This window comes from Castanea sativa, chromosome 9 (assembly GCF_040712315.1).
Source record: "Castanea sativa cultivar Marrone di Chiusa Pesio chromosome 9, ASM4071231v1".
NCBI lineage: Eukaryota > Viridiplantae > Streptophyta > Magnoliopsida > Fagales > Fagaceae > Castanea > Castanea sativa.
In genome coordinates this window covers 32,733,571-32,748,602 of record NC_134021.1, presented here as the reverse complement: position 1 = coordinate 32,748,602, position 15,032 = coordinate 32,733,571, and the positions used below count along the sequence as shown (strand labels likewise).

Genomic DNA, 15,032 nt, shown 5'->3' with positions numbered 1-15,032 from the left:
TAAGGCATTAATGCAATTAATTAAGTAGTTCAATTCATGTTAGTTGTTACTCCTTGATTAATTCACTACCGTTATTAAATAGTACTTTTCATTAAGGCAAAACAAATAGATATCCTTGTCAAAACCAAATCAAATTACAAGATAAGAGCATTAATAGAAGTCTCCTCAAATATTTAGCTAAACTAATCCAAAAAAACTCTACTTTTGCTAGTTTAGCATACATTAGCCTCAATACTTTATCAACATTGAAATTTAATGTAGTGAGGATAGAGGCCCACTACATGTAGAGATGAGACTATCCTCTCTAAAAACTTTAGCTAATTTAGTGAGGCCAATGCATGCTTGTTTCGATTGAGTTTAGATAAATTTTTGCCAAAATATTAAATTAGTGGGACTGCTGTGAACGCTCTAAAAAGCCGAAAGAAAGACCATCCACGCTTTAATTAGTTTCCTCTGGCGAATCCAAATACCACCGATTAAGACGTTCAGATGCCTTTTTAACCTATAGAAAAGAAGGCAAAAATAAGTTGTTGATCATATATATATATATATATATATATATATATATATATATATATATATATATATATATATATATTTTGCATGATTGTTGATCATATGTTATAGCATGTATATAATAGACCGTAAATTAACACCAGATATGGATTGAACAGTCACTGTGGGAATTCATACAACAATGATAACTGGAAACTACTGTTGACTTCAAGTCATTTGTATAACTTTATTTACTTTCACAGTTTAACTTACCTGGTCGTCCCAATTTGTTCTCCATATAATGAAGGAAAGAACAATTGTCTGCATCAGCACTCCACATAACAACCCAATCCATAGACCCTGTAAATAAACAAAGAAAAGTGAACTTTAAGCATAGGAAAACAGAAAGTAGAAAAAACAAAGTGTATTATTTTGTTCTCTAATTTCCGAAAAAAAGAAAATTTTATCTCAGTTTTAAATCATAGTATTGATTAAATTCCGTTAACGATGTGACATCATTAGGATTTAGTCCAAAAACCCTTAACCACTTCATTTTAATCTAAACGTTAGGAGGAAAAATTTAATAATTGAAAAAGTTAATTAAACTAAATTATAATAGGGTAAATTCACAAAAGGGTAAATTGTAATTGAAAGTTTGTTAGCAAAATGTAAAATTTGTCATCTTAGGTAAGGATGGCCATGGGTAGGGTATATCCAATTATCCATACCCAACCCAGTTAATTTATTTATGGATACCCGATTACCTTACCCAATTAGTACCCATACCCAATTGATACCCGATTTGTTTACCCATGTATATTTATACCCTACCCAAACCCGATTTCTATAAAATCACCAAATATGCTCAAAAACCACTAAAATGACCAAAATATCCTCAAAATCTCTAAAATGAAATAAGCAAAATACCCATGAAACCTCTAAAATGACCAAAATACCCTTGATATCTCTAAAATCACCAATTATACTAAAAACACTAAAATGACCAAAATATCCCAAAATCTATAAAATGAGGAAAATGCCCATGACACCTCTAAAATGACCAATATACCCCCGAAATCACCAAATATGCTTAAAAACCATTAAAAATGATCAAAATATCCCCTAAACCTAAAAACTACCGAAATACCCCCGAAACCTAAAAAATAACCAAACTACCCACAAAACTTAAAAAATTTCCAAAAATTTCCCCGAAACTTTAAGATTACCAAAATCCCTGTGAACCTAAAAAATAACTAGAATACCTTCGAAACCTAAAATTTGACTAAAATACTGTCAAAACATAAAAATTACCAAAATACCCCCTAAACCTAAAAAATGACCGAAATACCTCCGAAACCTAAAAACTGACCGAAATACCCCTAAAACTAAAAAATTACCAAAACACCCCCTAAACCTAAAAAAGACCAAAATACCCCCCGAAACCTATAAAATGACCAAAATAACCCTGAAACCTATATGATGATAAAAATATACCCTAAACCTAAAAAATAATCAAAATACCCTCAAACTTGTAAATGACCAAAATACCCCTAAACATTGAAAATGACCAAAATACACCAAAAACCTTTAAAATGATAAAAACTAACCCCCAAACCTCTAAAATTACCAAAATACCTTGAAACCTATAAAACGACCAAAATAGTCCTAAACCTCTAAAACGACCAAAATACACCCTCAAAATATCTAAAATGAACAAAATACCCTTGAAACCTTTAAAGTGACCAAAATACCCCTAAACATGTAAGATGACCATAATACACTTGAAACCTCTTAAATTACCAAAATAGAGGTTTGAGGTATTTTGGATGTTTCGAGGGTATTTTCATCAAATGAAAGGTTCTAAGAATATTTCATTCATTTTGTAGATATTGATGAAAATTCGGTAATTTTTTAGCTTCGTGGTTATTTTCGTCATTTTTTAGATTTTAAGAGTATTTTGATCATTTTTTAAGGTTAGGGGGCATTTTTATCATTTTTAGGTTTTAGGGATATTTCAGTAATTTTCTTTTGATTTTGGGGCTATTTTAGTAATTTTCTAGGTTTTTGAGGTATTTTGGTAATTTTAAGTTTTTGTAGGGATTTTGGTAATTTTTAGATTCCGGGATATTTTGGTCAATTTTTTTAAGTTTGGGGGGTATTTTGGCTGTTTTTGAAGCTTTGAGGGTCTTTTGGTCATTTTTTAGGTTTTGGGTTCTTTTAGTCATTTTTTAGGTTTAGGGGATATTTTAATCATCTTATAGGTTTTAGGGGGGGTATTTTAGTCATTTTTTAGTTTCAATAGTAGTTTGGTTATTTTATAGGTTTCGGTGGTATTTGGTCATTTTTTTAAGTTTAGAGGGTATTTTGGTAATTTTTAGGTTTTGGGGGGTATTTTGGTCATTTTTTAGGTTTCAGAAGTATTTCGGCTATTTTTTAGGTTTAGGGGATATTTTTGTAATTTTTAGTTTATGGAAGTATTTTGTTCATTTAAAGATTTTAGGGATATTTTGGTAATTTTTAGGTTTTGGGGGTATTTTGGTCATTGTTTAAGTTTCAGGGCGTCTTTTGGTCATTTTTTAGGTTTATGGGGTATTTTGGTAATTTTAGGTTTTAGGGGCAATTTAGTCATTTTGATTATTGGATAATGGGTTGGTTGGGAGTTTAACCATACTAATTTGGTTGAGTTAGGTTTTGGTTAGATTTAATTAGTTAAATTGAAAATAATGGGTAATATCTAAACCCTACTAAAAAATTTTAGGTAATATCCAAACCCTACTCAATTATCTTCTACCTATTAAGAACTGGGTATTACCCAAAATATTTGGTTCGGTAGGGTTGGATATCCATTACCCAATTAATGGGTATGACCATCCCTAATCTTAGATGTGTCAATGACGGTTTTGTGACAAAGGTTGAAATGCAAAAAGAGGCTATATCTACTCTCAAGTTCTTTAAAAATGTGATTGTTTTAAGGAGTCAAGCCCAAAATTCCAAATATATAATAAATAAAGAATAATGATGTTTTCGAAAGACTGAAATCAAGATGATAATAGCAAAAATGCAGAAATAGTGACTGGAACACTAGTAAGGTAGATTGTAATTTTCTTTAAATCAAATATTGAAATATTTTAGCATATAACCAAAGAGAAATTAAGGGGGAAACATTAAACATGTTAAATAAAAATAAATAAATGGAGAGAGATTAATTAAAAGATGATGAGAAACCATTGTCGTTGTTCTTTTCAATCGATCAACAATTAATGGTGTTTGAACCTATTCAGCTACTATACATTTTATGTTCTTTTCTCATGGTTGAACAAAACAGATAGAATAAGTTTTTATCTCCAAGATCAATTTCCTTTTTTCCATTAATCAAGCATATAAAATTATAATTTACAATATATCTACCATTGACACAATTAACTGATATTTGTAAAAATATATTGTTAATCACTTCTTACCTGCACTTCAAGATCGGCCACATAAGCAAGCAGAATTCCAATTGGTACGCCAACCACATAATAGCAGCAAATGTTAACAATTGCAACAATACCTTGTAAACCTGCACCTATGGCCACACCTGATGACAAGAACCTAAAGGTGAGTAAACGTTGAAAACATGTTTACATATATCAATGTATATATGTATATATGCTTGCTAAAAGTTCAATATGATGAAACAATAGAAAATACGGCTGCTCTCAGCTAATCAGAAGATGAAACACTCACCTGTAAGTACTGGTTGAACACTATTTAGTAAGACTGAGAAAGCAAGTAGAGTAGAAAGACTTGACACAGCTTCGGCAACCTCTTCATCACTTGTAAACCAGTATGAAATTTTATTCCCAAAAGCTAAAAACAAGGCCCAAAAAATCACTCCAATAGTTATTGAAGTACAAAGAATAACTTTAATGGAAAATTTTGCAGCTTTAGCATTTCCTTTGCCAATCTCATTCGATACGCGCACACTGTACAGTTACATAACAAGAGGATTGAGTTTGGAGACAAAAAGTGGCAGCTTCACAATTGAGAGAGAGAGAGATGAAATCATGAAAACCTTACCAAGCAGCACCTAAGAATCCAAGGCACAACATAAATTCCCATGCAACGATATTAAGGCTACAAAAAGGAGTTAAAAGTTGAATTCTATCTTTCAAGTAAATTGAATAGAAAAAGAAGATCAATATGGAAAATGAGATAGATCTTACCAGATAGAGAAAGCTGATATGCTTACAGTTGCATTTGTCATATATCCAGCCAACAAAACCAAGATAGCATTGTACCAAAGCTCTAAGCTGTTGAAGATAAAATAAAAATCATTGAAAGCATTAGATATTGCTACCTGAACCACACAACAGTGTGTTTGTTTGCACAGCAACCTCATAATCTGTTGGGTCCCAAAAGCCCTCAATGATTGAGGACCAATACATGAAATTTTCAATACATGAACTGAGAATCACCTACTATGATATGATAAACTATATTTATTTTAAAATTTTAAACTATTAAAACAGATGTAATATTTAATCATTAACCATTATTTGAGTATTTTATATACTTGGAAGGCAAGAATTTTAGATTAACTTTTGAGTATGGGACCACATTGTATATGATCCCATTGTTATTGCGTTTCCTGATTGTTATGCCTTGTTTTATTGTTTAAAGATGATTGATACATTGGATATCGCTTAAGTGAAATACAAGCCAATTTGATCGCGGATAAGAGTTTCAGTTCTAGATATGGTTAGGTCTTGGTCACAACATTAATAATTGTTGAAAAAGTGAAGTAAAATCTAGAAAACCCCCCAAATGAAGTGGAGAAAATATACTTTTGTATAAGTATATGTATAGTACAAATAATATGAGTAAAAGACAAGTCTGTTAAAGTGGGCCTAAAACTAAGGCTTATACGTCAACAGTCCCTCTCAAACTCAAGGATGATGAGAGAATAGCTTAAGTTAGGAAACAATGGATTACAAAATGTTCTATAAGATGTGACTTAGTAAAGATGTCAACAAATTGATCTTGAGAGGAAGTAGAGACCATTCAAAGAGAACCTTGAAGGGGTGATGCTAGCCAAAATGACAATCAATTTCGATGTGCTTAGTACGTTCATGGAAGACATTATTATGAGCAATCTAAATGGCATTTCAGTTGTCACAATAGATAGAAGTGGTAAAAGAAGTAGCAACACCTAAATCCTTGAGGAAGCAACATAACCAAAGGAGTTCATATGTGGTATTAGTTAAGGCATGGTATTCTTCCTTGAAACTGGAATGGGCCACAACATAATGTTCATTTGCCAATGAGATCAGAGAGGAGCCAAGGAGAAAGTAATAACCAATGACGGACCGTCAATTTGTGGAGTCCCCTGCCCAATCAACATCAAAGTTGACTCATAGAGCGAAAGGAGATTGGACAAAGAAGTGTGGACCATGGAAAAGAGTGCCTACAAAATATCAAAGAATGCACAAGACTGCAACATAGTGATTCAATTGTGGAGTAGACAAGAACTAGCTCACTTGGTGTACAACACAAAAGATGCTTGGAGGACAGATTGAGATATACTAGACTGCAAACCAATTGCTAATAAAGGGTGAAATTAGGCAATGGTTCTCCAATGGAAAGTTGCGCATTAAGTTCAAGATCATTATTGTTGAGGTCATCACTGATAATTATAATATCATCAACATAATGAAGAAAACAAATGGTGCTTTTATCAGTGCAACGAAGGAGTATAGCAAAGTCATAAGAACTAGTAAAATAAATCAAACGAGAAACCATGGTGCTGAACTTAGCAAACCAAGCACGAAGAGCTTGCTTAAGACTATAAAGTGCACAAAAGAGTTTACTGTCATTGTATGAGAATGAAAGAGACTAAATGGAGGTCGCATATAGATTTCTTCACTAAAATCCCCCATCAAGAAAGACATCTTTAACATCGTCCTTGAAGAGGAGCCACTGTCAAGAGGCTACAACAACCAATAGTGTGCAAAAATATAAGGGACAAGCAACCAGAGCAAAGGTTTATTATAGTCAATGCCATACTCTGGTGTGAAACCTTTGGCAACCAGACAAGCATTGTATCTCTCAATAGACCCATTGGATCAAGTATTGATCTTGAAAACCAACTTATAACTAACTATAGACTTGTTAAGAGGTAGATAATAAGATCCTAAGCATGGTCTTTAGCTAATGCATCAAGTCTTCATTCATTGTAGTATATCATAGAAGGTTGGTCGCCGCAGCTTGTGCAATGTAGCAAGAGTAGTTTAGCAATGGAAGTCATGCTAATGGGAAAGAAAGGATCATGGCCAAGAAGAGCACTGAAGTGTAGGACATAGGAGGGGACCCAATAGTAGTGTGAGGCAGCTCTCGAAGGGTAGTCTAGGAAAGTGCTCAAATGTTCAAAGAGTGATCAAGTATAAAAAAGAAGAAAGTGAAAAGGAGGGACAAAATTTAAATACCTTAGTAAAAAGTCAATGTTGTTAGAAGACATGTCAACAATGAATAACTGGATCATAATAACAATAGACCTTCTAAGTTTCGCCATTCCTAAGGAAACAGGAAAGACAAGAGTGAGGCTCAAGTTTGGTATGCTTATAAGCCTTTAGCCAGTGCTTTTGGCAGCTCATGTTGGATTGATTGGTTTCATTCTTGCAAAGTTGAGTTGATTGGCTTGAGATCGTTCCAACAATACAATTGAAGATGTGATTGGATGATGGAAGATGATGGTTTTGGAATAGACAATGATCTTGGTAGTAGTGAGCAGCTTTTGATAGCAACAAAAGCACCAAAAACGTCTAACAACTATGAAGTGACATTGAACAGCTTTGATGGTGGCAATGGCTGACCAGAGAAGGCAGGGGTGTTGGAGGAATGCCTAGGAAGACAAGACTATTCTTGAAAACCAAAATGTTAAAGTGATTGCTTTGATACCATATTAGAATTGTAAATCAAATATATTGTATTCAATGTGTAAAAGTATGCAAAGGATTGTCTTTATATAGGTAGACATACGAGTGAAGTGCAAGTATCTAGTATATATTCAATACAAAAAAAATGAGTGCAAGACATGTAAAATATGGTGGGCCTAAAGACAGTTGGACTTGTATCCTAACAAGTTACTGTAAATTAATGTATTCCTTTAGTAACTATTTTTTCTTTTTCTTTTTGGCTAGAGAATGTCATGTACCTTAGCAAGGGAATCATAAAAAAGGACAAATAGTGAAATAAATTTAACTTTATAAGGCATTAACATTGATGGAGCTAAAATTTTTAACTTTTAGCTACTCAAAAATTTATTTTATCTATTTTAACACACCACTTTATAATACATTCAACATCAATGATTCTATTTTTTTTTTTTTTTACCATTTTGATTAAAATAATATAAAGAACTCATTAAAATAATAATAAAAAAATTCTACCACAAAATTTTAGGAATTAGCAACAACTTCCTCCATCACCACTCCTCCAGCCACATCCATAACCACTGCTGTGGCAAACACAACCTACGAAAAAAAAAAAAACCATCACCTCCAACCACTGCTACCACTAGCCACTACCCACCATCTCAACTCTCAACCACATCCCACTGCCACAACCAAATTCACTACCACCACCACCAACTCTGCCACACTGACCCACGAAGTCACAACGACCCACCACCAATACAGCCACACCGACCTATAACGATCCACACTGATCCACCCAACACTGGCTCACACCAATTCACCCTACATTGATCCACCGACCACCACCATGAACCCAAATGAAGAGGGAGGCAAAAGAAAGGAGAAGACCGGAGAGAGAGAGAAAAAAAAGAGAAGAAGACCAGAGAGAGAGAGAGAGAAGGAAAAAAATAGAAGAGAAAGAGGAAAAAGAGAGTTTTTTTTTTTTTCATGAGAGAAGAGAGAGACAAGAATATTTTTGTTTTAATTTTCATTTTTATACCTTTGTTGAATTTTATTAACAATAGCACCATTGATGTTGCTTAGTTTTTGTTGTTTGTGGTGCTAAAAATAGCAATATGGCAATATATCTCAATGAATGCTAATGCTCTAATGTGAAAAACAACTTGTAATTACCAAAGCATCACGCCAGAGGAAATTGACAGCTTTACTACAGGCCATAGATCGATGAAGGCAGCAGTAGAGAATCCTTTCCATGTATTTGGACACCAACCTCCGAAAATGTACACAAACTCTCCAGCGATTGGTAACCAACTAGATATGTTGAACGCACCCATGGCACCAGCAACCCCCAAGTCAAGTATGCTCACGAATATCCAAGATAAAAGGATATGAAATATAAACGAGAAAGCAGATAGCCATCCAATGATCGAGTTTCTGAGTTGCGCTTGCAGGTACATTTGGATGGTAAACGAAAAAACAAAGGAATAGAATATAGGAATGAACCATAAGGAGATTTCTTTGGACGCTACTGCTATTACTTCATCCTCACCTAGTAGCCTAAATATGGGAGTTGTGAAGATGAAGAGCGGTACCATGATTGTTGCTGTAACAGCATCAACGATCCATGAACGTTGCAAGTAAATACCCATCATATGATACTGTCCTGCTCCAAATGCTTGCCCACATAAAGTCTCAGTCGCACTAGACATGCCCAACTTCAAAAAGAAAATAAAAAATTATAATAATAGAAAAAAAGAATTTTGTTTTTGTTGTATATGACTGTACAAATTGATTATATCTACACTCGATGGTAGCTCTTAAGTAAAGGTAAAACAAAATCAATAGCTAACTAGCTTACCAGTATCCCATTTACAAATCGTAAAAGAACACTCTGCACAAGTGCATATGCAGCAAGGTCCAGTTCAGAAACATGTCCAATAAACACTTGTGTAACCACTATCATTCCAAATGCAGTCACTCTAGACAACATGGATGGTAATGCTATTCTCCATATGAGCTTTGATTCAACCCAAATCCTTCTTTTAAGACCAGTTGGCACTTCTGCTTCTGATCCAAGAAGCCTTTCCTCCACTGCATTATCCATTGTTCTGTATAATAAAATAAAAATAAAACAGTTTGAGTGCACTTGGGTTTTCAACTTCTTATACATTTGACCCCATTAAAAATAAATAAATAAATGAAAGCATGTCTGATTTCGTGCAGGACAATGAAACTTGTCAATTGAAAAAATGAGAAATGCTCAATTAGTACTAATTTTACTATAAAAGACTTACAGGGTATGTTGCTAGGATTATGGTTAAATAAATAAATTTATTATTTTTTTAACAATTTAAACTTTTTAGACAATCAATAATTTATCATAATTAAAGCAAATAATCCTGAATTCGAAACGGTGTCTTTATATCAACATAATGAATACCTGAAATACATTTTAGTAATCAATGACAAATAAGTTTTTAATATTTTTATAGTAATATTTGTACTCTCACTAACATCATTCTTAAACAATTTGTTTATTTTACTCATACGATTCATATAAAAATGTAAAGACAGGAGGCTATCCCATATTGAAATTTAGTCCTATCATACCAATAATATAATATATAGACAATGAAGAAAAAATATTAGACCTCTCTACCTCTGAAAATATAAAGTTTTTATTTATTTATTTATTTTTTTAAGAAAGTTAGCTAAGTTATTCTCAGCAAAAAAGTTAGCTAAGTTATAACTTATAAGGGCTAATATTTCGTTTTTCCTTTTTCCAAGCCCGAGGGATTACAGAATTAAAAATGGAACCTAAGCAAAAGGAGTTTTCCAAAATTGTCTCCGGTTATAAAGAATCTCAGTGGATTACAATAAATCATAAAATAAAAAAGAAAAGTGCAAAGACTTGTGTGTACTTTTACTGCTTTCATTTTTGTTATTTGTCTTAGATATGGTATTTTATTTATGTATGTACGTAACTAATACATGTGTTTGTGTGATACTGAATTTCATAACAAACTTGTTGAATTATTTTATTTATTCTACTGCATAAATTGTTTCTGATCAGAATAAGAATTTTCAATTGGTATTAGAGTATTTAGAACACATACGAATCTAAAACATATTTTACAAAGGGTCTTTTAAATATAACATCTAAAACAATATATATATATATATATATTATTTCACGTTTAAGAAAAAGAAAAAAAAGAAGCAGAGCACTGTTGTTGGACTTGGATAATAAGAGGCGGTTTGGTAATAAGAGGGAAGTCAAACTGAGACTGCATTCGGTTTCATCAATGCTGTAATAAAATTTCGAAACAAAGAGTTTTGAATTTTTTGCCATTTTTGGTACGAACACTGTGGACTGGAGACTGTCGGGGGTAGTTGGCACTAGTGAATAAGCAAGCGCCACGACGTAGAATATAGAGACCACAGAACTATAGAAGTTTTCTGCAGGTGGTCCCTTCCACAAATTGTTGGTTCTACATTCTAAAAGTTTCAAAACAAACGGTCAAAATCGAAAATCCCATGACCAACCAGCTCGATATATATATTTATTCAAAATAATGAAATTTGCCAGTATAATATAATATTACGCGAGAATGAGCATCGACTAGTTCTATAATACTAATATATATATAATTCGATGTTCTATGGGGTATTTGGTAAGTAAGTTCTAACATATTTTTACACATTTTAAACAACTTAACAAATATTTTAACACATTTTTTCACTCACACGTATATAAAAGACACTCAAACAACATTACTTAAACTAACCAACTCAACATGCCCTAATAAGTCTAAAACTAATTGCATTATTATTTTATAACATAACATTACACAAACCAAACGCATCCACTGTCGGGAATCTCGTGATATCCACACTTAGCATAGTTCTAGGCTTCCAATCACTACGCTGTCTTGTGATCTTGATTCTTTTATGTTATATTATTATATGATAATTATGATAGAATTTTAAATTTTTTTGCTTCTGTTTTATAATAATATTATTATTTTATTCTTATAAAATAAAATATTTTATTATTTGTTCCGGACACTAATTAATTTTAGTATTAATATTCGAGTTCAAAAACTTTACTTGATAATAAAAAATTTTCACCAATTGAGCGAATTACAATCCACCCCATTCATCATGTAGGTTGTACTTATTCCCTCCCAATTTCATATAATAATCTATATTTATTTTTCTATGAATTATTTTACATAATAGTTAATTTAAACATCTAATTTGATTTCTTAAAATAAATTGAGAAAATAAATAAATAAAATTATTTATAGTATATACTATATAGCAATATACCTACAAAATAGAATATACATCAATTTGGGATTATTGCAAAAATCCAGAATTAAAAACTTTGGAAAAAGCTAAGAGATAGAAGAGAAAAGAGATAATGGCAATTTTTAAGGTTCTAGTAACCTACAAAGTTATTAAGTAGTTTTTCAAAATGTTATTGTAAGGTCACAATTTATGCCCAAACCCAATAATATGAAGGGATCGGGCCTAAAAAATTCAATACAATGAAATTTATAGAGAGTGGGCTTGAAACCTAGGTTCTATGAATAGTTAATAACAAAAATGGTGAGCTAGATCCGCTATTCACATGCAACGAACTGTTTATGTAAAAGAAATTCTCCTCGGACGTATGTCGAGAACGATTTGTATTGTTTTTCCTTGTTCTAAAAATAGATTCCAAATGATCATGGTGGATACAGTATTTTTCTCTTTCTTCTCCGACCCCCTTGCTTGAATGTCTTTCTCTTCCTTTTATATCATCCTCCATCATCCATGTATGGCCCAGATCACCAATTTATATACTTGTCCCATCTACCACCCTTTTGAAATCTTCAAATAATAGCTGTAAGGCTAATCACTACTATTCAGAGGTCATTTCTCCATTAATGCGGCTAGAGAGGTAGGTGCAAAGTTTTTAATGCGGTGGTAACAGTTTTCTCTAAGATATTTCTTATTCACTCCTTCTCTCTGTGTTCTTGTGGAACACATCCTCCTCCACTAAACATCCTAGTATTTCCTTATAAACATCATAGTGTATAGTACAATCTTCACTTCATATAGCCGAGGAGATGCCCCTCCTCGGACTATTTCCACCCACCTCCTTCACAATAGTTTGCTTGTCGGGCTTTTAAGTTCAATATCGTTATTACCACTAAACCCTCCTCGGACAAGTTAATACCCTCGGATCAAGCCCAAGGCTCAAAAACATATTTTGACCCTTCTGCCCTCACAGTTATTTTGTGTAAAATATGAGACAGCTAATTAAAATGTTATGAGGCAAAAAATAAAATAAAAAAGATAGGCAAAAGTTGTTGTGAATGAGAGAATACAGCAAAGGTGGGACACAACCAAAATTGATAATAATTTTACAATCTTTTAAATTAGCCTATTTTCATACTTATAGTGGATTTATGTGTGAGATTATAAACTAATTTAAAATTATTGTGACTTTTTGTCAAGTAAAGTGCTTTGTTTAGACATAAATATTTTTTTTTTTTCACAACATCAAGCAAAAAGTGGAGTATGTTTTTAATTAGGCCCCACCTTTGCTTTGAAGTGGCTAGCTGTGGCAGAAAAAAAAAAAAAAAAAAAAACGACTGATAGGCAAATACGTGTCTAGCTAAGAAATTTTGTTGATTTAATATAAAAAACCAGTTATATAGTTGTTTACATTTCGGACATTTAAGCAATAAAGGTTCGGTTGTATGAAAAAAGAAATTAAATAAAATAGTAAAGGAAAAGTTTTCCACGCACATTTTTTTTTAGTAATTAATGACAGTCGGAAAGGCCATTACACTCTGAACATAGGCCCACCCTACAAAAATTTTGCATAATTGAAGGGGCAAAAACCCTAAAGAAATTCATTTTGTTATATAGTTTAATTTGATTAAATTTGTATATACAACCTCATTTCATAATTTTATAAAATAATTTGATAGTTACAATGATTAGAAGGGAGATTTGAACCCTAATTCTTAATAAATGAGAACAAGTTATCTATTGAATTATAGAACTTTTGATATTTCTTCTTATTAATTAAGTATTAAAATCATTTAAATTATTATAATTTTATCCTATAAACTGTTCATTTAACTTGTCATGTTTGTAAATTTTTTAAGGAATTCTTTAATGGGCATAATATATTCAAAACTTCTTCATAACAAGTTAAATTGATGACCCATCATAACTTAATATATACATACATATATATATATATATATATATATATATATATATATATATGTATACACACACTTGGACTTACCATATATAATTCAAAATAAGGACATTGTAAAAATGTTATGAGATCTTATTATATTTGTATATTTTTCTTTTTTCTTTTTTGAATAATTGATGGGAAGTACAATGAAATCTATGTGTTACAAAATTTTTAGGTTGAAATTATAAGTTTAAAATTTTGGAATTCAAAAAGGGAATATAAATTATTTATGCGCTTCTTTCAAAAAAAATATATATATTTATGCGCTTAATTTGGTATTTGTTTATGCATGTTTCAAAATCAATTATTTTTTTCAAGTTCAGTTGTACTTTTTTGACTTTTTCCAATTTATTTTCTAAACAAAATATAAATATAAAAAATAAGTTATATCAAACCAAAAAGATGAAATGAAATAAATAAAGTAAAATGAGACGTGGATGTGGATCATTACCCAAAGGAAAAGGAAATAGAAGTCTGATCAATTCTCAACTACCAGCCCTGGGTCCCTATGACTGGTAGTTACAAATTGAATAGAGAAAAAAAAATTTATTCATTGACGCATACCTTCTACGTACTCGGCCAGAAGCCAGAGCATAAAAATCAACCACTCTACGGCTTAGAAAATAAGAGGAAACTGTGTGTAGGTGTAACTACCTTAATAAACTTCATTTTTTATAATCTTTTTATTAGAACCTTAATAAGGTAAGTACAGCTTTTTCTACTGGAAAAGATGTTACCTTATGGACTATAGGCAAAGGAACAATATTCACTAAATTAAACAACTTAAATGACATAAATATAGTATGATTAAGATGTGGAATATAAAAAGATTCATCAAAAAAATAAAAATTCATAAAAATAAAAAGGGGGTCTTGTTCTAAAATCAATCTTGATGTGGTAGCTGCAGTGTTTTTTCAATAATCAATCTTGATTGTTTAGCTACCATATAGATACTACTGTTATATAATCTTCAAATAGTACTAAGCAAGGTATTGTGCTCTGATTGAATCCTTACAACTTAAAGCAGTCCAGTGAGTTCAAAAGTTCACTTGAACTTCAGAGATATAGCAGTGCAACATATTGTAAGCTAAAAGAAGAGAGACAATGGTAGCATACCTTGGCCTTAAAGATTGCTGCCTTTAGAGAGAGTGAACCGAAGTAGACTTCAAGTGCCGTGCAAATGTTCCAACCTTAGAGGGAATGAGAGACTGTCATGCGAAGAAAGATGCAATCGTTAAGGAAAAGAACTGGGGTTTTTTTTATTAGCAAGATCTGTCTTACAAATCTTTCATGAGCAATATCAAGAGAGAGAGAGAGAGAGAGGCTTTACTGTCTGTTTTTGAAAGTAACGA

The 15,032-nt window shown here is 31.9% G+C and overlaps 1 protein-coding gene across 2 annotated transcripts; it reads right to left on the bottom strand.

Moving 5' to 3' along the window:
• Nucleotides 1-71: 71 nt before the first annotated feature.
• LOC142609829 (protein DETOXIFICATION 24-like) lies at nt 72-15,032 on the bottom strand. Of its 2 annotated transcripts, XM_075781550.1 has the most exons (10): nt 15,011-15,032; nt 14,797-14,888; nt 9,271-9,520; nt 8,586-9,127; nt 4,704-4,790; nt 4,558-4,614; nt 4,225-4,463; nt 3,957-4,075; nt 769-855; nt 72-502 (listed from the first exon to the last, which is right to left on the bottom strand). In XM_075781550.1, the coding sequence occupies exons 3-10, from the start codon at nt 9,514-9,516 to the stop codon at nt 440-442; spliced, it is 1,440 nt and encodes a 479-aa protein (XP_075637665.1). In that variant the 5' UTR covers nt 9,517-9,520; nt 14,797-14,888; nt 15,011-15,032; the 3' UTR covers nt 72-439. The 2 variants fall into 2 exon arrangements, with proteins under 2 accessions (XP_075637665.1, XP_075637664.1); XM_075781549.1 differs by lacking the exon at nt 15,011-15,032 and having other exon boundaries at nt 14,797-15,000.

Coding starts and splice junctions, on each gene's coding strand:
- LOC142609829 (XM_075781550.1), bottom strand. CDS start 9,516: ATGGATAATGCAGTGGAGGAAAGGCTTCTTGGATCAGAAGCAGAAGTG. Junction 4,791..8,585: donor TCCTCTGGCGTGATGCTTTG/GTAATTACAAGT, acceptor TATCTTCAACAG/CTTAGAGCTTTGGTACAATG. Junction 4,464..4,557: donor GGATTCTTAGGTGCTGCTTG/GTAAGGTTTTCA, acceptor GTAACTGTACAG/TGTGCGCGTATCGAATGAGA.